Source organism: Notechis scutatus, chromosome 2 (genome assembly GCF_049901735.1).
Source record: "Notechis scutatus isolate UNSWTSFEM ecotype Mainland chromosome 2, rNotScu1.2, whole genome shotgun sequence".
Lineage (NCBI taxonomy): Eukaryota > Metazoa > Chordata > Lepidosauria > Squamata > Elapidae > Notechis > Notechis scutatus.
In genome coordinates this window covers 114,034,147-114,056,837 of record NC_142010.1, presented here as the reverse complement: position 1 = coordinate 114,056,837, position 22,691 = coordinate 114,034,147, and the positions used below count along the sequence as shown (strand labels likewise).

At 38.3% G+C, this 22,691-nt stretch overlaps 1 protein-coding gene across 9 annotated transcripts in view; it reads right to left on the bottom strand.

The window, feature by feature from the left end:
• Positions 1 to 17,133: 17,133 nt before the first annotated feature.
• LOC113411908 (voltage-dependent T-type calcium channel subunit alpha-1G) overlaps positions 17,134 to 22,691 on the bottom strand; it is a 227,083-nt gene continuing 221,525 nt past the window's right edge. For all 9 annotated transcript variants that reach the window (XM_087955877.1, XM_087955876.1, XM_087955880.1 and 6 more), the window contains one exon: positions 17,134 to 20,804. In XM_087955877.1, coding sequence (XP_087812003.1) covers positions 19,944 to 20,804 — 861 coding nt within the window. In that variant the 3' untranslated portion in view covers positions 17,134 to 19,943. The remainder of the gene's footprint in view (positions 20,805 to 22,691) is intronic.

Genomic DNA, 22,691 nt, shown 5'->3' with positions numbered 1-22,691 from the left:
CACCGGACCCAAAACAACACATGACACCACCACCATTCTCCCTCACCAGACTCAAACCCAAACCCATCCCATAGACGAAAGAACCAGACCACAGCTGCATCACCAGCTGCCACACACCCTGACCCCCAAACCAAGCAAACTGACACACGCCATGAAGACATATCCAGGCCTCAAACTTGGAGCCAAACCAAAACCCGGAATGTCACAACTATAATGATGTGGGAAAATACCTGAACAAAGCTGAATACCATATATATATATATATATATATATATATATATATATATATATATATATATATATATATATATGTGTGTGTGTGTGTGTGTGTGTGTGTGTGTGTGTGTGTGTGTGTGTGTGTGTGTGTGTGTTATGTATATATATTATATATATATTATATGTATATGTATGTATGTATATATATATATATATATATATATATATATATATGTATATATTATATATATATATATATATATATATGTATATGTATATGTATGTATGTATGTCTTTGGTTATTCGGGTTTTCTCCCGCGTAAAATTTTCTCCCAATTTTACGCGGAGAAAACCTGAATAACCAAATATACATACATAATACCTCTATGAGAAAGTTTGTTTATCATCTGTTCTGGCCTTCTAGTTCCTTTTTTGTGAGATATTATTAGTGCAGTGAATCAGGTCTTTGGGAGGAAGTTGAGGTTTAAAGATGTCAATATCTTGCTGAATCATATTAAAAACATATGGATATGGAACATATCTATTTCTGAAGAATATGCATTGCGCTTGGGTGACTGCAAAAAAAAGAGATGATTATGCATTTCTGGAAGGAAATATATCTACCACAGTCTAAATGATTGTTGTATGAAATCTGTCAGCTACAAGTCTTGGAAGTATCCAGCTTGGAGAGGACAATATGATTTTGAATGGTCAAGGCCCAATTTCTGAGTTAGAAAAATGATATAGTTACGGTAGTGAAATTTAGAGTCCTGCAGAAAAATGGTTTAATATTATTGCATTCCCCCCCCACCCCCCGTTTTGTGTTTGGGCGCTTTTTGTTTTTGCTTTCTTTTGGACTTTTACTTTGTTTTTATAATATCTGAAGGTTTTTCCCTTTTAGATTGTTTTTAGCATTCTTTTTAAGTATGGTAGCTTGGAATGAAAATAGTAAGTTTTGTTTACAGTTGTAAAAAAATGTGTTATTGATCAAACTCAGTCATATATTAATTTGGTCCTTCACTGTTTCCAGGGCGGCCTCACAGGCCAGATCTAAGCACTCCAGAGGCCGGAGTTTGACCCCCTTGATCTAGGGAGTTGCCTGAAAAGCTAATCAATGGATATAAACTCTGTGAGATGGGGCAGCTGATCTACACTATAATGGCAATGTCAGCATTAACTTTGTTGTTGAATCCTTAAGGGAGCATGTATTTATGAGACATGGTGAAGTTAGTATGCTAACAGTTTTCAAGCCTACATCTTCCCAATACTACAGTCTCAACAGTGGAGAGAAAATGTGTGCTACTAAGTTGTTATGTGTCACTAAAGTATACAACAGTTTGGTGAAGTGGTTAAAGCATCAGGCTAGAGACCTGATGGAGACTGTGAGGTGTAATCCCACTTTAGGTACAAAATCAGGTAGGTGACTTTGGGCCAGTCACTCTCTCTTAGCCCTAGGAGGCAGGCAATGACAGTCCACTACTGGAATAATAATGGTATGTGGGAATGGCTTTGGGAGACAGGGGGGAAGAGCCACAGCCTGAGGAAGTCAGGCTGCTTAGCTTGCAAAAGGCAAGGACCATGGCAAATGTCCAAGAAGGAACCCTCCCTAATTTCTGGGCTGTAAAGACAATGGGTGTGTGTGTGGGGGGGAGGGAAATGTACTTTCAGGCTTGCAAGATTCTATCTAAGTAAACTTACAAAAAAAGTAGAATTAGATCATCTGGGCAAGCTTTCTGTCTGGACTATCTTGCCAGGCCGATCAATCTTGCAATTCTGAAAGTACATTTTCCACCCCACTTGTCACCTATAGTTTACACTGTCTGGGATTAATAGCATAAGAGCTTCTAAGTCGTTACATCAGTTATCTGGATCCCCTCCAGTGCAGCTAGACATTGGTCTGCTTCTCATGCTCCTGTCCCGTGAAAGCCTTGTATTTATCTGGGTGTTAAGAAGTCCTGTGCAAATATATTATCCGTGCAAAGCACAAAGTGAAACCTGAAGAGGCACCGGTTTTAAACACGTGAACAAACGAGATATGAATCGTATCCCAAATGGAGAGGATTCTTGATAGGTTTTCCAGCAAGCTAAGAGGGAATGTATTGCAATGTATTTGTGTGGCAGCCTGTTTCGGGCAACAGGAAGGAGATGCCAACAGAAAGGCTGTGCTTATGTGTAAGCAATAATTACATTCATCTCACTGATCAACAAGATTGCAATTAGAATAGTACAACCCCTATTTTTGCACTTGTGCAGCATGCTACCTTACCCAAAGAGCTGTGATTAGCCAGCAGATGGCACCAGAGATGGGCTGGAGGTGAATCTGAAAAGGACCAACCGGCAAGATAAAGAGGGCAAGATACATTTTGCTCTCTATAAACGAACAATTACTGCATCTTGTCAATTAATTACATGAATGGAGTGAGTGAGGGGGAATAACCTCCCTTCTTTTTGAAACAACCCCCCCTCCCCTCGGATACGGCAGTGTATTAACTTTTTAAGCAAGTTGGATGTGGAAACAAAGGGAAGGGCGTTTTTCAAAAGCCATGAATTGGACTCTGGATTTTCTAAAAATCCTAACATGGTTTATCAAGTAGAGCCCTTGCTGCCTCTTAGATTTTACAAGGGACGCTAGAAAAATATCCTTGTTCTGAGGGAGAAAGAGCTAGTGCATCGCATGAGGATATATCACTATTCATGTGCTAATGCAGGGGTCCCCAACCACTGGTCCCCGGACCGGTACTGGTCCGTGAATCATTTTTTACCAGGCCACAAAGCTTGGACGCCATCTTGTTTCGACGGCGCTTCCGGGTTTTCGGTTGCTTCCGGGTTTTCGGTTGGAAAGTGCTTCCGGGTTTTCAGTTGGAAAGCGGCGTTTGGGTGCTCGCGCCTTAGTTTCGTCGAAGGGGGGGGGCGGCTTCGAACAAAGAGCCGTCCCGATGGCAGTGGAGTCTTGCGTTACTCAGGTACCGGTCTGTGGAAGAATAAATAATCGTGAAACCGGTCCCTGGTTCAAAAAAGGTTGGGGGCCAATGTGCTAATGTGTATCTTCTCCTTTGGATGTTGCAAGAGGAGACACTTTTACTTTATATGCAATATTAGTCCTAAATATGATATGTTTGTTTATTTTACAAAAATTCCCATCCGTTTACTTTGATGCTTCTGCGCCACCCCCATCATTTTCACTTTTCAATTCCTCAGAAACAATTTGAAGTTGACTTGCCTTCGCTACTGACTGTCATGAGCCAATCAATGCTCCCGCCAGCTGACCCATCATAGCCAAGAAAAAAAGTATAACTGGATGGAAAGATAAAATATCCATTTTCCCATCTTTTAATTTATGTGCCCCTCTTCAGTGATCCCCCCTCTACAAATCCGGGTGATTGCTCTGGAAGGGTGTATGCAAAACGAACAAGGCAGTATCCTTTTATTCTGGCTTAAACTCTTACGAAAGACACTACAAATGGTACAAATCACATTCACTTGGAGGAAGAGGCAGGAATAGGACTGCATCCATTTTGGGACTGCAAGCAAGTCAGCATTCCAACTTCTAAAACTGAGCCAGGAATGCGCAGAAACACTGTACAGTGAAAGGGAATAGGGATGCAGGATTTGTACTGGCAACTCACAGAACTAAGTGATGTAAATGATCTGTACTCTATCTGTACAAACGGAATGGTAGTAGTTGGTTTTATCACTTCCCCTGAAGTGAATCCTTTCCCCATTTTTACTACTGTATAGTGAAAGCCTCTGGATGGCAGAAGGGCAGCCTATATTCTCAGAGGGAAAGGAGACAGGGCTATATACTATTGCAACATTTTGGCCTGTGGCCAGTCAGCTAATGAAACTGAGGGTGGGAAGGTCCCATGGGATTGCTCAGTTTGTGCTGTCACACTGTATAAGTGTACCACCATGTACTTCAATAGGACCGAGGGAAGGTGAAGGGAACCCTTAGGCAACACACTGTGTAAAGAGGCAGAAGGCAATAGTGAATCCTTTTTTGAAGGCTTATTTCATACGATTGTGGCACCCAACCTATGCATGAAGGGGCCACCCCTTTGACCAAGGTGTGCTCACCATTGTCTACGGCTATTTACAAGGACTGCATGCAGACTGGGATGCTGGCAGGCAGTTGCTTGCCCATTTTGAAGCAGGCAGTGTCTAATTACACCGCAGCAGTGTTCAGAGACTGCATGAAGGGGGCAGGAGACATACAAGAAAGACAGGACCACAATAGTGGTCCTCTTTGTGCGATCCATGTGTTTTTGCTGATGATTTTTTTTTTTTTTGCATAAAACTAGGAAGAGTTGTTCTCATTTACTACTGTCTTGAGCCTTTATCAAGATGTATGGCCAGCCCAGAGCCATATATCATCTGTATTTGAATGTTAGAAAGGCAGGAGTGAAACAAAAATGCCTTGCTGAGGCTGCTAGCTTGCCAAATTTTGCACCAGGGAGATGTGACAAGAGACATTTCCACAGAGGCTTTGAGAAAGCAACTGGGCCCTCTAAATAAGAGAGAATACTTTCAGTGAGCAAAACGACCTGCTGTTAATCTGTTGTAGCTCCTAATCTACAAAAGAAAAATCCAATGGCAAAAGCAGCCCAGATGGCCTCCATAGTTATGCTCTTTTACAAAAATTTGCTGAACTGGATTTATTTGAATAAAGATTGCATAAAGTATTTTCATTATGTGGAAGCACATTACTACATTAGGGTTATAATGCAACATTATTGTGGCGCACTTCCTTGGTAATTGTAGAACAATTTTTGTGCTAAATGAATAAATGTAAATAATCTAACACAGGGATCCCAAACCCTCGATCTGGCATGCCAGAAACCAGGCCACACAAACAAGTGAAGCCCCATTTGCAGGATGCAGGTAGCATGTGAAACCACGCCCCTCTCCGGTCCATGGAAAAACCTCTCTCCACGGAACTGAGAACTTGGGAAAGATTCCATGGATGAAAATCCTAAAGGGGAAAACAACTCAAGAATCTTGGGAAAGTCTAAAAAGTATGATCATAGAAGCCCAGACCAGCACAATACCACTGAGAAAGAAAAACAAGAAATCCAAGAAGAAACCAGCATGGCTGCACAAAGATCTCTCTGGCAAATTGAAAGATAAAAAGGACAAGTACAAAAAATGGAAAGAAGGACATACAACTAAGGCAGAGAATATCAGCAGATAGCCAGATTCTGCAAAGACAAAGTCAGGATAGCAAAGGCTCAGAATGAACAAAGACTTGCAACAAAAGTCAAAGATAATAAAAAAAGTTTCTTCCAACATATAAATAACAAGAAAAAAATCAAGGAAACAGTCGGTCCACTAAAGAGAGAAGATGGCAAGGAAGTAACAGGCAACAGAGAGAAAGCAGAACTGCTTAACTCATTCTTTGCTTCCGTCTTCATGCAAAAAGAAACTATAGCTCAACCCACCAAAAACATAACTGTAAAAGACAGACCACAAATAAAAGTTAAAATAAGCAAAAAAATAGCAAGAGAACACCTGTCTGATCTTGATGAAAACAAATCACCGGGGCCTAACGGATTACATCCCAGAGTTTTAAAGGAGCTGGCCGAGGTCATCTCAGAACCACTGCACCATATCTTTCAAAAATCCTGCAGCACCGGGGAACTACCAGAGGACTGGAAAAGAGCTGATGTGGTTCCCATCTTCAAAAAAGGAAAAAAAACAGAAACTATAGACCAATTAGCCTAACATCAATACCCGGGAAGATACTGGAAAAGATAATAATAAAAAAAAAACCGATCTGCCAACATCTAGAAACAAGTAAAGTAATAACTAGCAGTCACCACGGGTTTGTTAAAAACAGATCATGCCAAACCAATCTTATTTCATTCTTCAACACAGTGACTAAATTAGTAGACCAGCAAAATACTGTGGACATAATATATTTAGATTTCAGCAAGGCATTCGATAAAGTAGACCACAACCTACTTCTTAGTAAGCTAGAAAAAAGTGGAATAGATAGCACCACCACTAGATGGATTCACAACTGGCTGGCAAACCGTAGTCCTTAATGGGTCTAAGTCTACATGGAGGGAAGTAAGCAGTGGGGTGCCACAAGGTTCCGTCTTAGGCCCAGTACTCTTCAATATCTTCATTAACGACTTAAATGAGGGAATAGAAGGGGAACTTACCAAATTTGCAGATGATACTATGCTGGCAGGAATAGCTAACACCCAAGAAGATAGGCTCAAGATCTAGATGGATCTTGACAGACTAGAATACTGGGCCATATCTAATAAAATGAAATTCAATATAGAGAAAAGTAAAGTCCTACACTTAGGCAAGAAAAACCAAAAGTACACATATAGACTGGGTGAAACCAGGCTCAATAGCAGTAACTGTGAGAGGGATCTTGGAGTCTTAGTGGACAACCAGCTAAATATGAGCCAGCAGTGTGCAGCAGCAGCTAAAAAAGCTAATGCAATCCTAAATTGTATTAACAGAGGGATACAGTCAAGATCAAGGGAAGTACTAATACCACTCTATAAAGCCTTAGTAAGACCACACCTAGAGTACTGCATCCAGTTTTGGTCACCACATTATAAAAAATATGTTGAGACTCTAGAAAAAGTACAGAGAAGAGCAACCAGGATGATTAGGGGACTGGAGGCTAAAACATACAATGAACGGTTGCAGGAACTGGGCTTGGCTAGTCTAGTAAAGAGAAGGACCGGGGAGACATGATAGCGGTCTTCCAATATTTGAGGGGCTGTCACAGGAAGGAAGGGATCAAGCTATTTTCTAAAGCACCTGTAGGCCAAACAAGGAATAATGGATGGAAACTGAACAAGGAGAGATTTAACCTGGAAATAAGGAGAAACTTTCTGACAGTGAGAACAATCGACCAATGGAACAGCTTGCCCTCAGAAGTTGTGGGAGCGCCATCACTTGAGACTTTCAAGAAGATATTGGACTGCCATTTGTCAGAAATAGTGTAGGGTCTCCCACTTGGGTGGGGGGTTGGACTAGATGATCTACAAGGTCCCTTCCAACTCTGATTATCTGTTAACTGATCCCTGGTGTCCCAAAGGTTGGGGGCCACTGATCTAACAGATCTCAAAAGTGGGTCAAGGGCCCAAGAAATCAAAAGTATTTAATGCACTTATATATCATTCATCTTCTGCACCTCTATACTGCAAACTTTGGAATGACTACATGATGTACTGTATGTACTCTGGAAGCTGGTCAGAATGCAGAGAAACAAGCCCAAATGAAACAGGTCAAAATCCTACTCACAATATAATCATCTCACGCATTTCCTATTTCCATGAGGTCACCAAGCCTGCTGCAAAAATCACGCTTTAACAGATTTTAAAGTTAGTAGACTCAGGGCTCAACTCCCCTCATGGGTAGGGAGTATGTTCCAGAGGATAGGCACTACAGTAGAAAAGGCATTCTTAGTGGTCTATCCTAGTTTATGGAAAACATTCAACCTGGAGGCACAATTAGCTTCAAGCTAATTCAGGACAACCTCAAAAGAGTTTTATTTCAGAGAGTTAGGGAGGCGGTATTCAGCAGGTTCTGACCAGTTCTGGAGAACCGTTAGCAGAAATTTTGAGTAGTTCGGAGAACCGACAAATGCTACCTCTGACTGGAGATTTTACAGTATCCTTCCTCCACCACGCCCACCAAGCCACACCCCAGAACCGATAGTAAATGTTTTTTATATATATATAAATTTTATTTGAGTTTTCACAAAAAGAAAAGAAATACAAATAAAACATCTTTTTTGAAAGCAGCGTAATCCCGGGTTACATCTCTTCGTACAGACACAAATTCAGGTTCATGCTCATTTTTATATTCCATTCCATATCTTATTACTATTCTACATTTTCTACATAGCTTCTCCCCTCTTTCAACTTTCTTTATTTTATTTTATTTATTTCATCTCACTTCAAATCATTGTACTTATATTCTTTGTCTGTCCTGTTTCAACTGTCTACTATCTTTTCTCATTAAACAAAATTTCTCCTGTAATCACTGATTGGAGTATGATGCCTTTATATCTTTCCCCTAAAATTATAACACTTAATATAATACATAACTTCCATTCGGATTCTGCTTGGTACATTCTAAAACTACACACTCTATTCTTGAAAGAAGAAAAAATTATAAATGTATAATATAATTAAAACAACAATCCATTCCAATTCAATTCTATCATTAATATTAATATTCATTTAAATCTTAACATTTTGCACATTACTTTTCAAATAAATATTATACTTCTATGGGAACAATTATAAACTTTCCATAGTTAATTCCCCCCCTCTTCACTTGTATTTTATAAAACATTGACTAATTAAAATGTTCCCGTTCCTTCCTAATTCAATTTTCTCATTTATTTCATTTCATTTATTTTATTCACAAACATTTCACCAAACCACACCAACTACTTTATCCCTCTTTTTAATCATATGTTGTTTCCAATTTTCTAAAATTATTTCTATTACAAATATAACAATACAATCTTATGTACCTTCACAGAATCCCTTTTTCAGTTAGATTTTCACCCATTATCTCTAAATAGGTCCTGTTTCTTTACATCTTGCTCCAAACCTTTGTAACTTCTCTTCCTTTCCTTCTTCCCTCTCTTCTTCTCTCTCCCCTTTTTACCCCCCTGTCTCTCCACCTCCATTTCCCTCTTCTGTATTCCCCTTTTCTGTTGCTTTCCAACATTATATCCACTTTTCAAATTATTTTTCCCTTCTTTGGCTGTTTTTTTAAGTCTTAAATTCTCCATTCTCTTTCCCACCTTTCCCCTTTCTTCCCCACATAGAGTTACTTGTTCATTAAAGATGGCTTCTTTTTTCTGCCAGTCTTCTTGTTTTGCAGTCTTGTTGTTTCTCGTAGTTGCAGATCTCCATTTCTAAAAATTGAAAAACGAAGCCAAAAGAGCCCTTCCCTTCTTGTGCATCTTCTTTGTATTTTTTAAGTTCCATTTTCAATTCATCCAGAAGTGATGCCATTGTAAAAACATTTTAAACAACCACCCAATTGGTTTTAGTCATTCAAATATAATAACCAAAAATCCAAAAGTCACCAAGCAATCCAAATACACACAAGCTGTTTCTTTTTACACTTTCTTTTTTTTTTTAATTTCTCTTCCTGGGGTTACTATTTAGTTGCAAAGTTTCAGTTAAAATGTATCTTTTAGAAGTCTTGTTGAGATTTTACTTTAGATTCTTTTGAAGTCCAGGCAGTCTCCTCCCTCCAGATCCTGCCCTTATTCTTTTCCTCTCCCTTCCTGCTTATAGAAGAAAAAGTTTTTAATGTCCAGAAATCTTTATTGTCCCTTTGGCATTTAGTTATATTTTCAGCTTAATTGCCTATTGATGCCAAAGCAGATTTTTCCGATTTCTTATTCAGATCTCTTAGTTGTCAATGTAAGGAAGGAGAGAGAAGAAGAAAAAACTTTCCCTTTTCACTTTCTTTCGCTGCTTCCGACTCTTCTTTGGGAGCGATGTTATCTTTTGTAAAATTTAAATTCCAGGGTACCTTAGTTGTTGCTTTTTCAACTTAACCCGGTCAGCCAAAACTTTCACTTCTTATCTTCCTCCTGCACTTTCTTTTCCGGTTGAGTTCTTCTTTGAGGTGGCCATTTCTGACCACCGCTCCTACCGCCTTTGGGAAAGGGAGTTTGGCCAGCTGAGGAGGAGAGATGCGGCTCTCCTCGACCCTGCTGGCAGTCTCCCTCCTCTTCACCCCCTCTACAGGGTGGCTTAGCTCCAAAACCAGCCGGCTTGGGGCGCTCCAGCGTTGAGCCCAGGCAGAAACCATGCACGATGGTGGATTCCTGTCTGTCGCTGTAAACTGGAAGTTCTGGTAGTAAATGTTTTTGAACCCCACCACTGCCTAGGTTGTTACTGGTATACCATTTTTTGGTTATTTTTTGTGTTTGTTTTTCTTTTATAATGATATTGAATATTTTTATGTATGGTGATATTCATTTATTGGATTTTTCATGTACCTAGCTGGAGTTGTTCTGACTGAAGTGGTGTACGATTTCTATCAAATTAAGGAATGGGTAAAGATTCATTCATTCTACCCTGGAGAGTAGCATAATGCAGTTATACTACATTGTTCATTCAGTTTGCTATGGCTATGGGGAACATTTTCTTTGCTCCAAAGCAAATTATCCATGAATTTCAGATAGGCCTCCACCTGCAAAACAAATGACAAAAACAAAACAAAACAACCCTTTGTCACTATCATACTGTCAACCAATCCAAGAATCTTTCACACTAATGTTTGGCACTAAACTTGATTAATTACATAATTTCATCTGTTTTCTGACTCTGATCTGGTTTGGCTGAAACCACATTAAAGCTGTTATTTTACTTTGAATCACTGTGGGTCTGCAGAACTTGTTGGGCAATTTCCCATAGTTCATCCCACTTCCTGGTTCCTGGCTAAGCCAGCCATTACTCTCTCCAGCCCCATCCCTAAATATATTGTTTCTAGAACTTCTCTTTCTATATTTTTAGAAATCATCTCCAGTTCCAACTGAGCCACCATCTCAACATGCAACCACAATTGAAGCTGCTATGAAAAGCACATGGCTATTGAATTGCCAGCATGGTATTCTTTCATTTTCTTAACTCACAGGAGGTTTTAAGTGTAAGGAATAGTAGCAAGGCTGGCATGATGTCATTAGACTATTTCAATGCATTATTTTATATGTTTAACTGACCTCCCATCAAACAGCTCCTCCTTCACAGCAGTCTCTCAGATTGTTTTGCAGAGCACAGAATACATGTGCTGAAAATTACGAACAATAGAGGACCTAACAATTGATTTCATTCTTGTGTAGAGTGAAGCAAAAGGATTTTTTGAAAAAAACTCCACAACTAGGAGTTGAGGAAGGCTTTTCTTTGCATGCTCCAATTAGTTGTTGGGAAAGACAAGCTCGATTGACTCAGCATTTTCTGGGTCTTCTCTAAGTTTTGAGGTCAGCAGGAATGAAATCAATTGCAGGTTCCTTTCAGAGTGGAAAATGCTGCTGTTGTGGAAATTTTCAATTTTAACAAAAAATTATTTGGAAAAAAAGTTTTTTCATTTGGATAAATACAGTAACAGTGATCTCTCCCCTCCCCCAGTAAAAAAGTAAGAGCAAACAGTACTTAAGAGCTGTGGTGGTGCAGTGGTTAGAATGCAGTACTGCAGGCTACTTCTGCTGACTGCCAACAGTTGGCAGTTCAATTCTCACCGGCTGAAGGTTGACTCAGCCTTCCATCCTTCCAAGGTGGGTAAAATGAGGACCCAGATTGTTGGGGGCAATAGGCTGACTGCTTAGAGGAGGCTGCAAAACCCTGTGAAGCGGTATACAAGTCTAAGTGCTATTGCTATTAAATCATATTCACTTTTACAGAATAATAAACTTATAGAATACCTATGCTGAATAGGTAACAATTTTGAGATGTGCTTTCTTGCTGCATAAGTAAATTACCAATGATGCATGATTTTGCTTAAAAACAAGAACGAAGAGCAGAACCCTGTTTGCCAACTGCCCTGCGGTAGAGCAAACAAGATTCAGCTTGATTTGAACCTATGGCCAATCATTGCTACTATCTTCTCTCCAGGGATTCAGTTACTCTACTCAGCTCAAGTCTAAGAAACTGGTAGCTCTCCATATTTTGCAACTCCCAGCAGCCCAAACCAGTCCTAACCAAAGGATGCTGGGAGTGTCTTCAGCAATATCTGGAAGCAAACAGGTTTTTCCCATCAGTCTCTTAAGACAACAAGGAAAGGTAGAAGGAAGCATAGGTAATCCAAAAATCCCCAGTGGAGCCATTTTCACTACTAGACATCAAACTAAATTGGACAATCAAGTATGAGGAAGCGAAGGCTTTCTCTCTACTTAATATCCTAGTATAATTTCTTATTGGGGATGACAGGAAATAAACTGTTTTGTTTATCTAGAGCAGTTTATGCATTGAATACTTGATACATTCCCACATATCATGAGAATTTCTTTTGAGTTGTATGCAAATCTTTCTGAGTTGAAGGTCTGAGAAGTGAATGCCTATGTTCCCATACTTTATTTATAATTTGTAGAATGATATAAATCAAGCCCAATATTTAGGAAATATCCCTAATAATTTATGCCAACTATAGCTAATAGCCCTAGAGGCTGGAAATTTTGCAGAATTATATTCCCAATGTATTAAGGAAACCTTTAATAAATAAACTGATGTTCAGGATATCTGTTCTGTTGAATATACAGTTAAATAAACAGAAATGTTAGGAATATAAAATAATGAAGCTGCATATCTTTTACTTTCAAAATCTTTTAATAGTACACATTTGTCTTTGTCATTTGTAAAGATTTACACTCATTAAAAAAAAGATATTTTAATCCAATACTCCCCATTCATTTCACCTTTTGTTGCCCTGACCACATATCCAGTTTTCAGTCTCTGTACCTGATATAACAATAAGTTGATTATTAAATACAAAGTTCTAAAATAGTTACTAGATTGTTTATGGACATTGGTACTGTGGCTACTCTAGTAATTTTTGTGAAAGATTCTACATGGGTTATTATAGTCAGGGGGCTCAGAAGGGAAGAAGGGGGCATTGTTAGCCCATAAAACTTCTTTTCTTTTTCAGTTGAGTACATTCTACAGAAGCCAAAAAAAGTATTTATTGTTTTTCTTCTTCCAAATTATCTACAGCTTAAATAACCTGTAATCTCTCTAAAAGTTATAGAAATACTATGTGCAATGTTTGCAAATATGGAATTTACATTGTCTTTTTTTCCCTTTGATGTGGTAGCAAATCTTTACCCTCATAAATTACTATAACCTGGCAAAAACAGAATGGTCTCTTCTTACCAGCAGACACTAAGTCCATAGTATTAAAGTGCCGGTGTGCTTTGAAACAAACTGGATAGAACTTGCCATGGGGGATTAGGAACAGAAGTAAATTTTTGATTAATACATTTTAAAAAATAATGTAGAGCTGCAGCATTAGAGAGAGCTAGAGAGAAATCCAGTTCTAAACACACTCAGATGCACCAAAGTTTTAATGAACAAAATATATATCATATTCCTATAAATGATGATCAAATCACATAAGGTTTTTTCTTCCTTCTATAATGATTACAATGTTGAGTTAGCCTACTTATTTGTAGCATACATTACATCTCAGTAGGGCTGTTGATTTATTTAATATTTTATTTAATTAAAAATGGACTTTTAAATCCAAAAGTCAATGTCTTAAACATTCATAAATTAGCCTATTACCAAAGCTGTTAACAAAATATTCCTTTCAATAACAATAATAAAAGCTGTAATATCTCTTTCAAGATTACTCATTTAGCTGCTTTCCCCCCCTGTAATCAAGCTTTCCAATATACTAATTTATTAATATTAGCAGAGTTCAGACCTTAAACCAGTCTCATCTGTAGAGCCTTTTTCCTACTTGTCGTCCTTGTTCTTAATTTAGCATATATGTACTAAATATGTGCATAAAGCTACACAATGCAGCTGGGATCAACTATTTTAAGCTATACAACATAGAACAGACATCTCACTCGAATCATAGAAAATGTATGTTAAGTTTGTAGCTTACTTTTTAAATCACATTGACAAACTGAAGTTTATAGTACAGCTTATCATGATCAAAGACAAACTAATACACAGCTATATTAATTCCAGAATTCCATTCGGGCCATGGGTGCAAGACCCTTTCGACTGGCCAATTTTTTTTCCTCCCCCAGCCTGGCTCAGCCACTTTCCGTTGGAAAAATCTCTTCCATAAAGAAAGGGACAACTGATCAAGAGCAGGGGACTTAAGGATTGCACCTGTGAGCAATTACCCATCTGCCGCACCTCCTCAAAATGTGTTTAGAACTGGGCAATGCATTTTAATTTTCGTTTGGGAAAGCAGGAAAAAAACCCAAATCAAAACCTTAACATAGAACCAATCTTTCTCCTAAGTCTTCATATCAAAAGGCAAGACCTCAGTTCACTCCTATAACTAAGATGCTTGGCAGGAATAGACACTGCTCAAGCGATTTCTACAAAAAAAATATCAAAACTATGAACAGAATCATTCTACAGAATCGATGTATATCTCTTCAGAACCATTGTGTTTTGCTTTTTATAAAAAAAGTCTAATGTTATTTAAAAAAGGCCCAACCCAAAGTTATTTAAAATTCCATGAAGATTATTGCACACACGGTAGTACTTCAATTAGATTTTTCAAAAGGGCAAGTAGAAAATATTTGTATCACAAAGTATGCATGCTTTATTTTCCTGAATGCATCAGCTTACAGTAAGTTATGTATTGATTGGTCTTTATTAAATATAATTCCATGAAGCAATTCCTTAGTTTTATTGACATTCCAACAATGCCTCCCAAGCACCAAAAATATACTAATTTTAATCCTTTTTAATTTGAGTTGTGATAGTTCCTTTCATTTCAATGCAGGCTACATTTTGCATTTTAGTTTCTTCCTAATATATTGCACTTTACCTTACCCAGAGATTAGGTATTAAAGATGTAGGGCACAAAAGATTTCATATTACTAGACAACTAGTGCACATTTTAACCACTATAGATACTTGAGGAGGCCATTTGGTTGCTGTAGCAAATTAGGCTGTTAGCAGAAAAGCTGATTCAGATATTTGGGACTATGCAAAAGGTCTAGAAGAGGGGTCTAGGACAGCTCACCCCAGCCAATTCACCATGGCCAACTCATTGTGGGACAATTCAATACTATATTAATTGTTTCATTCAGATACTTCTATTACAAGTAATCATGTTTTCATCTAAATTATTGCAACTTTTGTATTTCTGGATTGATTTTTCATATTTTACTATCATTGGCGACACTTGTTGAAATTAATTTAACTTTTGTATATTTGTGTTATATTTTGTAGTGAATTGTCCTGCAAGTTGGCCATGGCAAGTTGGCTGTGGTGAGTTGTCCCACAGGATCATATTGCCTAATCCTGATGTTTCTGCATTGCTCTGTCTCATTAACTTTATTGTCTTTGCATGTCAAATTGACCTGAGTTCCATTTTGGGAAAGCCATACTGGATGCTGTAGGTATACAGATCTTGGGGATAAACATGATGGATGACTGGGCAGATGTTCAGAGGAGCATGGTTATATGAGGGAGAGTGACAAACAAGGGACACAATTCCTTCACTATACATAAGGCTGATTACCTGCAGCTGGCTTTGACATGGAGAAACCAAGTAATTAAACCAAAAACAAAGGACTGATATCATTTAGATTAGGGGTGTCCAACCTTGGCAACTTTAAGACTTGTGGACTTCAACTCCCAGAATTCCTCAGCTCCTCTGGGAGCTGAAGTCCACAAGTCTTAAAGTTGCCAAGGTTGGACACCCCTGATTTAGATCATCATATTGTGCTTTTTCCTACATTTTACATGAGAAGATCACAACGAACTAATTTGTAAGAATTGCCTATATATTAAAATGATTTATAGGTTCAAGAAGAGTAGTCTAATTTAAGTTGGTGACCTTGTTAGATTTCATTTCCTACTCAATAGACTGGAATAATGACAGCATTATAAATTGTATGTTTATAATTGTCCACAAGCAGGGTGCCACCAAAGTAACAGTCTATTGGTATGGAATATTACATCATTTTTTTTCACTTTGAAAAAAAAAATAAGACTTTGATAAACAACGCCCCTATACTTCAGAGTGATTTAAACAATTACCAGTTGTCAAAATTTATGTGGAATGTGTTTTTAAGAAAGTGTCCAATGTGAGTTGCTTATATAATCATAAAGATACACGTTTCAGTGTTTAAGATTATATCCTCATATTCAAACTGGGTTTTAAAATATAATTAGGGATTGTTTTCAGTCAATATTTATGTTTGGTTTAGTTTCTATATTTAATAAAATGTCGTCTATATGAGCACCTGACCTAGAATATCAATTAAAGATATTCTGGGTTTAAAGCATTTTTTAAGACTGCAATGGTAAACACATTTAACAGAGAGATTAAGCTGAAGTCAATTATTTTAGCAAAAATATTCATGTGGCTTGAAAAGCAAGGTCATTTTATCCTATTGTTATTTTAAAGAATGAATAAAGGGAGAATGTGATCCATAGAAAAGAGCAATTTGGTCAATACTGACATTTGGACTCCGAAAAGGCTCCCCAAATTGTGCCGGCACAATTCTGAGGATCCTCGGATATGCACAATACTGATTTATCTGAAGAATCGTGTGGGGTTTTTTTTTGGGCACAAGAAATCAAAGGTATGTGTAAAAATTAACTTTCCGCTGCATCTTATATTTGCCAAGTTAGCTGGAGACTGTAAAATATTCACAGAGTTTTTACTAGATCTTCTAGTCAGAGTTGCTTTCTAGTGGAAGGATTGATTTTTTAACAAGTGAAGACCAAGTGTGCTTGTAACTCAGTTGAGAAGCTTTTGAGAAGGTTTGGAGAAATGAGTTTGTCTCAGATTATCTGATAAAAGGGTATACAGGTGGTCCTCTACTCTTGACCAATTTGGGACCAGAATTTCCAATGCTAAATGAGGCAGTCATTAAGCGAGTTGCACCAGATTTTACAAACTTTTGGCTCTGGACATTAAGCAACTCCAGCTCCCCTGCTTGATTTTGCTTATTGGAAGCTCCCTGGGAGATTTCAAATGGCAGGATCAAGGTGACCCCTGGGGTGCCACAACCGTCCACAAATGCATGCCAGTTGCTAAATGTCCAAATTTTGTGGGGACACCGCAGTGATCATAAGCGCGAGGACCAACAGTGAGTCACTCTTTCAGCACCATCATAATTTTGAACGATCATTAGATCGTAAGTCAAGGACTACTTGTATAAATAGAAGAAGCAGCATTTTGGGATCATCTTTTGTATTAGGGCAGAAAGTTTTAAAAAAAAAAGAATGCTGTAAAAGCACCTAATGCAAAACACCATGATATTATTGTGCAAGATCTGCTGTTTCCATGGTGGCATCTGTGGAAGTCAGATGGTTATCCCCAATGCTTAATTTCTTGGAGAATAATTCTGTGAATCATAGCATTCTAGACAAAAGTGTTTTGACTTACAAAGCCTTACCCCATTGGGGAATTTCCGCTGCTTATTTAGAATTAGAAAAAAAGAAAATGCTTGGGGCATTTTTAATTATTTGTTCTTCTATTCTAAGGTTAAGCTCTGGTACTGAAAATTGAGTCCTGGCACTCCACTAAAATGGAGAAAAGATGTCTAGAACTTGGCATGATTAATGGTTAAAGCCAAGTGAGGTTAATGCCAACTGGAATTAACTTGCATGGAAGCCATTCCTAATTATGTGAGTTTATAAGTGGTAATAAGACAGCAGAACCATATATAAGATTATATTTAAAATTAAACAGTTGTATTGTTATTTAAGTATTCTCAGTCTCTCTAGTGGGAACTAGAGCAGTTGAACTACACATTGATCAGGATACACATACCCCTTCACTGGTTCATGTTGTGCCTTTCACAGTAGCCTGACGTGTTTAGCATATCTTTTATCTGTAGGGATATGAATAAATAGTAGGAAACTTCCCCTGCTGTATCTGTGGCTTTATATATATATATATAAAGCCATTAGAGGCTCTCGTCTCCAAGATTATAATCTGCTAAATAAAACATCTCAACTTAAATGGGAAAAAGAAAGAACTGGACCTTTCTTGGATTTTTCTTTGATAATTATTTGAATATTAAAATACAATTGACATGTCTTTCACTTAAGCAAGGCTAGTAGAAAAAGTATGTGGGGATTACAATATTGCGAATCAGCATCAATTTAAGTAAAAAAAAATGCATTTAATTTTGTAACTACCAGTCTGCTTTGGCTATACGATGCCCCCTGTACGGGAAAAAAACTTCTGATTTAATTTCTATAATTTGTTTGATGATGAAGATGGTGATGAGGAGGAAGAGGAGAAGAAGTAATCATTTTAGATGTCTGATCATTAAATTGCCAATTAATGAAATCACTCTGGGCTGCCTCTACATTTGACTGATTAGAAGTTAATATAACATAAAGTTCCTTCACATAATTCTCCTATTGCAGAATGTGAAGCTATTTTGAAAAACCCTCAACATTCACCTTAGAGCAGGGGTCTACAACCTTAGCAACTTTAAGATTTGTGGACTTCAACTCTTAGATTTCTCTTAGAATTCTGGGAATTGAAGTCCACGAGTCTTAAAGTTGTCAAGGTTGGATACCCCTGCCTCAGAAGACTCATTTATGAGGCTCCAACAGGACACACTGAATGACAACAGTATTCTCAGTCTCTCTAGTGGGAACTAGAGCAGTTGAACTACACATTGATCAGGATACACATACCCCTTCACTGGTTCATGTTGTGCCTTTCATGTTGTAGCCTGACATGTTTAGCATATCTCGTATCGGTAGGGATGTGAATAAATAGTAGGAAACTTCCCCTGCTGTATCTGTAGCAAATTTGATTTCCATCCATACAAGTCACTCATTTCATGTGTACGCTTCCAATTCTCTATCTCTTTCATAGCAGTGGGTGCCATTGGAATAAACAGAATGCACACACACATTTATACTACGTATCCCAAGTCAAAGGACGTATTCCTGTTGTTAGACACTGTATATCTGCCACTACAGAGACTGAGTTTCAGGGGAGCATAGCCTTTTCCATAGTGCAATGGTTGCACCTCATAAAGATAAACACAAATGACAATTAAGGATTGAAATTCTCAAGTAAGGAAGTGTCCATTTTACTTGGATACATGGGCATGAAATGTTCCAATTGAGATGGATTTGTAAGCAGCTGTCCTTGACCCTCAGGTTAGGTTCTTCCACCAAAAGAGAGAGTGAAATAAGACTTTTAGGGGCAGGAAATAGCTGGAGTATCATTTTTTTCCCTTCTCTTCCAACCTACCAGAGTTGGGCAGTGGGGCCAGAGAATGTTTCTCATCCTAAGTATTCCCGCTCCATAAGATTTTGGAGATTGATTTTGGAACACCATGACAAAATATATGTTTGTATATTAGTGGAAGGCAGTTGAATTCTGAACCTAATGGACATTTTTGCAAATCTGTCTGTTTACACCCTGTTCTTTAATTTCTGTATTTCCTTTTCCTTTGCACTGTAATGAAATCCAATTTGGAAACAGATATGGCTAATCTCTGCAGAAAATAGTGGATGGTTCCGTAACATGAAATGTGTTATAATTGCAACAATTCTTATTTATGGTCTATTATGGGGCACATGTTCTCTGTAATGCACTAATGGCTACATCTTGTGCTTTGCAAAAGAAAATAAGAGAAAAAATAAAGAAAAAAAGAGGGAGGGTTAAATATGTAATTTTAAAGGTCAAAATATTCATTATTTTTTTTTAAAAAAAGATACCAACATAGTCTCAGGAATATTCTGAGGTACATAAAACAAGAGAAAATAAACCAGGTTTTTAAGCCACAAAATGTACTACATACTGCAATACTAGGTTCAATTAATTTAATAAAATAGACTATACATATAGACTCTGAACAATGTATTGCTTTTACCCAAGCAGAACTTATGCTTAAGTAAGCGTGATATAGCTTAACCATTCTTCTACCACTAGCTCTTTTTTAAACTTTGGATTTTAAAAAATCAGTGCCGTTTTAGAATAGAGAGGTTTAATTTACTACATGAGGGAGGGAAAAAAAAACTTTTGGCACCAGTAACAGAAAAGAAACCATTTCAAGGGTCAACATCTGGTTGATCAAAGGAAAAACTAGGGAGTGTCAACAAGTCTTTCTTTGGAGTTGGAGTTATTGACAGACTGTCTGGGAGGGTGGAGTCCCCTGCATCCACGGAGTCCTTGGAGTCCCAAGATGGCGCACGTCTTCTCAAGCAAACATCTGCACTGGAAGGGGACGCGGTGCAAGACCTCCTTAGTAGCAACCTCTGTTCCTCAGGAGGGTCTATGGATATACATGGGGGGCTCATTTTTTTCTTTGGCCGTGTCCCTTGCAAGCCTTCCATTTCACTGAAGACCTGGCTTATAAAGCCAGAAGAACTAGATGTGGAATGATGCTTGGGGCTGTTTTCCATGGAACAAATTTCTATGGAATGTCTCCTTTGATCATCTAACCACGATGATGGTTTTTTAAGAAGACCTTGTGTATCTACACTGTAGCATTTCTTCAGGTCCTTCAAAGGAACATTGCCACTGTTGCCTACATTTCTCTTGGGGGTCTCAGGCTGGACCACTGATGAGGCACTCATGGCTGAACAAGTTCCTGAAGTAAAACAGCTGTTTATTTCTGATACTTCTTGGTCCATCGGATCCCCAGGTAGTTCCTGAAGAGAGTCTGTACAGGCACACAAATCTGGAACATGCTTGGAGATGTTATATTGATTGCGGGAATGTTGCTGAGTGTGAACACTTGATCGGACCCAGCTGGCAGACTCTCTTGCTTCCGAGGATGTCAAAGTGATAGAAAGGTCCTCGGTGGATGGGGCTGACAAATTGGAATCAGAGAGCTCACCCACCTCAGCGTGGAGGTTCTCTCTGCTTTCTGAACTATGAGTATCTGAAGAGTCGTTCCGTATGGCCATCTGTGCAGGAGGGATCAAAGAACCAGATGGGAAGAAACACATAGAAGAAGTATTAGTACAGGCAAGGTACAAGATTAAATGGCATATTAAAGATGACAACTGAATTTTAGCTTTGTGTGTGATGGATTGAAAACTCCAGCAAGCTCTGGTTTCAAGGTTTCTTTACCAGCTGCTCTCATAATGCCCTGCAATCACATTATCTATTTTGAACATGTTGTACACTCTCCAATTCATGACATTCTGCTTTGGGATTAGTTGAAAACTTTTGCTGTTTTTTTAGATGTGCTCAGCCTAATTTCCCTTTCCCTTATGTTCAAAAGAACTATGAGAACTGCCTTCAGAATAGTCTATATCAGGGGTGTCCAACCTTGGCAACTTTAAGACTTGTGGACTTCAACTCCCAGAATTCCTCAGCCAGCAAAGCTGGCTGAGGAATTCTGGGAGTTGAAGTCCACAAGTCTTAAAGTTGCCAAGGTTGGACACCCCTGGTCTATATGGTACATTTGGCTCAGAGCCCAGAGGTGCCTGCAGAAGACCTTAGGAGACAACTGATTATGTGCTCATAACCACTCTTGGAAATGCCTCTTTTAGACATTCAGGAGCTTAAGCAGCATTAATGCTGAATAAAGCATGTGAATCAGAGCTCAGTGTAGTATATTACAATAGGTTTGCCTAGTACAGTAGAACATGCTCTATAATTCTCGGTTTTTCAAGGCACAAAATCAAACCTTGATTTTGTGGCCCAGTTCATGGAAGAAAATGGAAATATATTCATGTGGGTAGGGGGTTGTTGTTACGTTTATTTCTTTTTTAAAAAATTCAATGTTTTTAATTAAAGCTTCTACATGTTTATTAGTATTGCTTAACAGAGAAAACAATTTTTGGCTTGATTATGCGTTCAGATAAATAAAAGCATGTGCTACAGGGTTATGAAACTAAAAATACTGCATAATATTTTTATTTGTTGAAATGGCACTTTTATGTGTCCACGGAGACTGCTGCTAAGGTGAGTAAATAACATTTATTAGATTTACTACAAGGGTGAATTTTAGTATATTCACAGAAGACTTGTCAGTATTCTTAGAAGGCTCTTGTTTCTACCACTGCAAATTATATTTAGAAGTAACCTGTCTTCCCCCAGAAAAGCAAAAGAAATACAAGGGAATCTTTAGTCCTGAAGTAAGATAACAAGGTGGTGGGATTCCCACTGGAACTGCTTGTAGAGGGGAGATGATGTCTACAAGGCTTCTAGTTCCCATAGTGCTAAACCTGGCCAATCTGCTCTTTGTCAATTTTGGAGCTAGGACTGGACAAGGACTTGCAATCAGCATATCTGCAATTGGGTTAGTGCCTAACATTTTGAGTAATTTAAAAGATGAAGGTGTGGTGCAGTAGGTGTGAATACCCGCATAAGACTGACACAGTATTCATTAGAAGAAAACACTTTTGCAGTGCACTGGCAGGGAACAACTCTCTACGCAAGGCTTTTCTGTTCTTGAAAATCAGCAGATTGACTTTCACCAAGGAATTCATCACAAATTGCCAGGGCAGCACCAAGAAAAGAAAGGGGAAGTTGAATGGCAGGAGATTCTGAAACTATAAAAGAAGAACTGTGTCAGAACATCAGATGTGGTGGATGCTTCATCATTGGAGGTTTTTAAGAAGAGACTGGACAGTGACAGTTCACTTGTCTGAAATGATATAGGGTCTCCTGCATCAGCAGGGAGCTGGACTAGAAGACCTTCAAGGTCCCTTCCAGCTCTATTCTGATTGATTGATTGCCTGATGTACAAATCAGATTCAGAGAGAAAACACACTGCTGATGTCCAGAAGGCGAAGGAAAAGGCAAGGGAATTCCAAAAGGACATCTATGTTTGCTATCTGTAT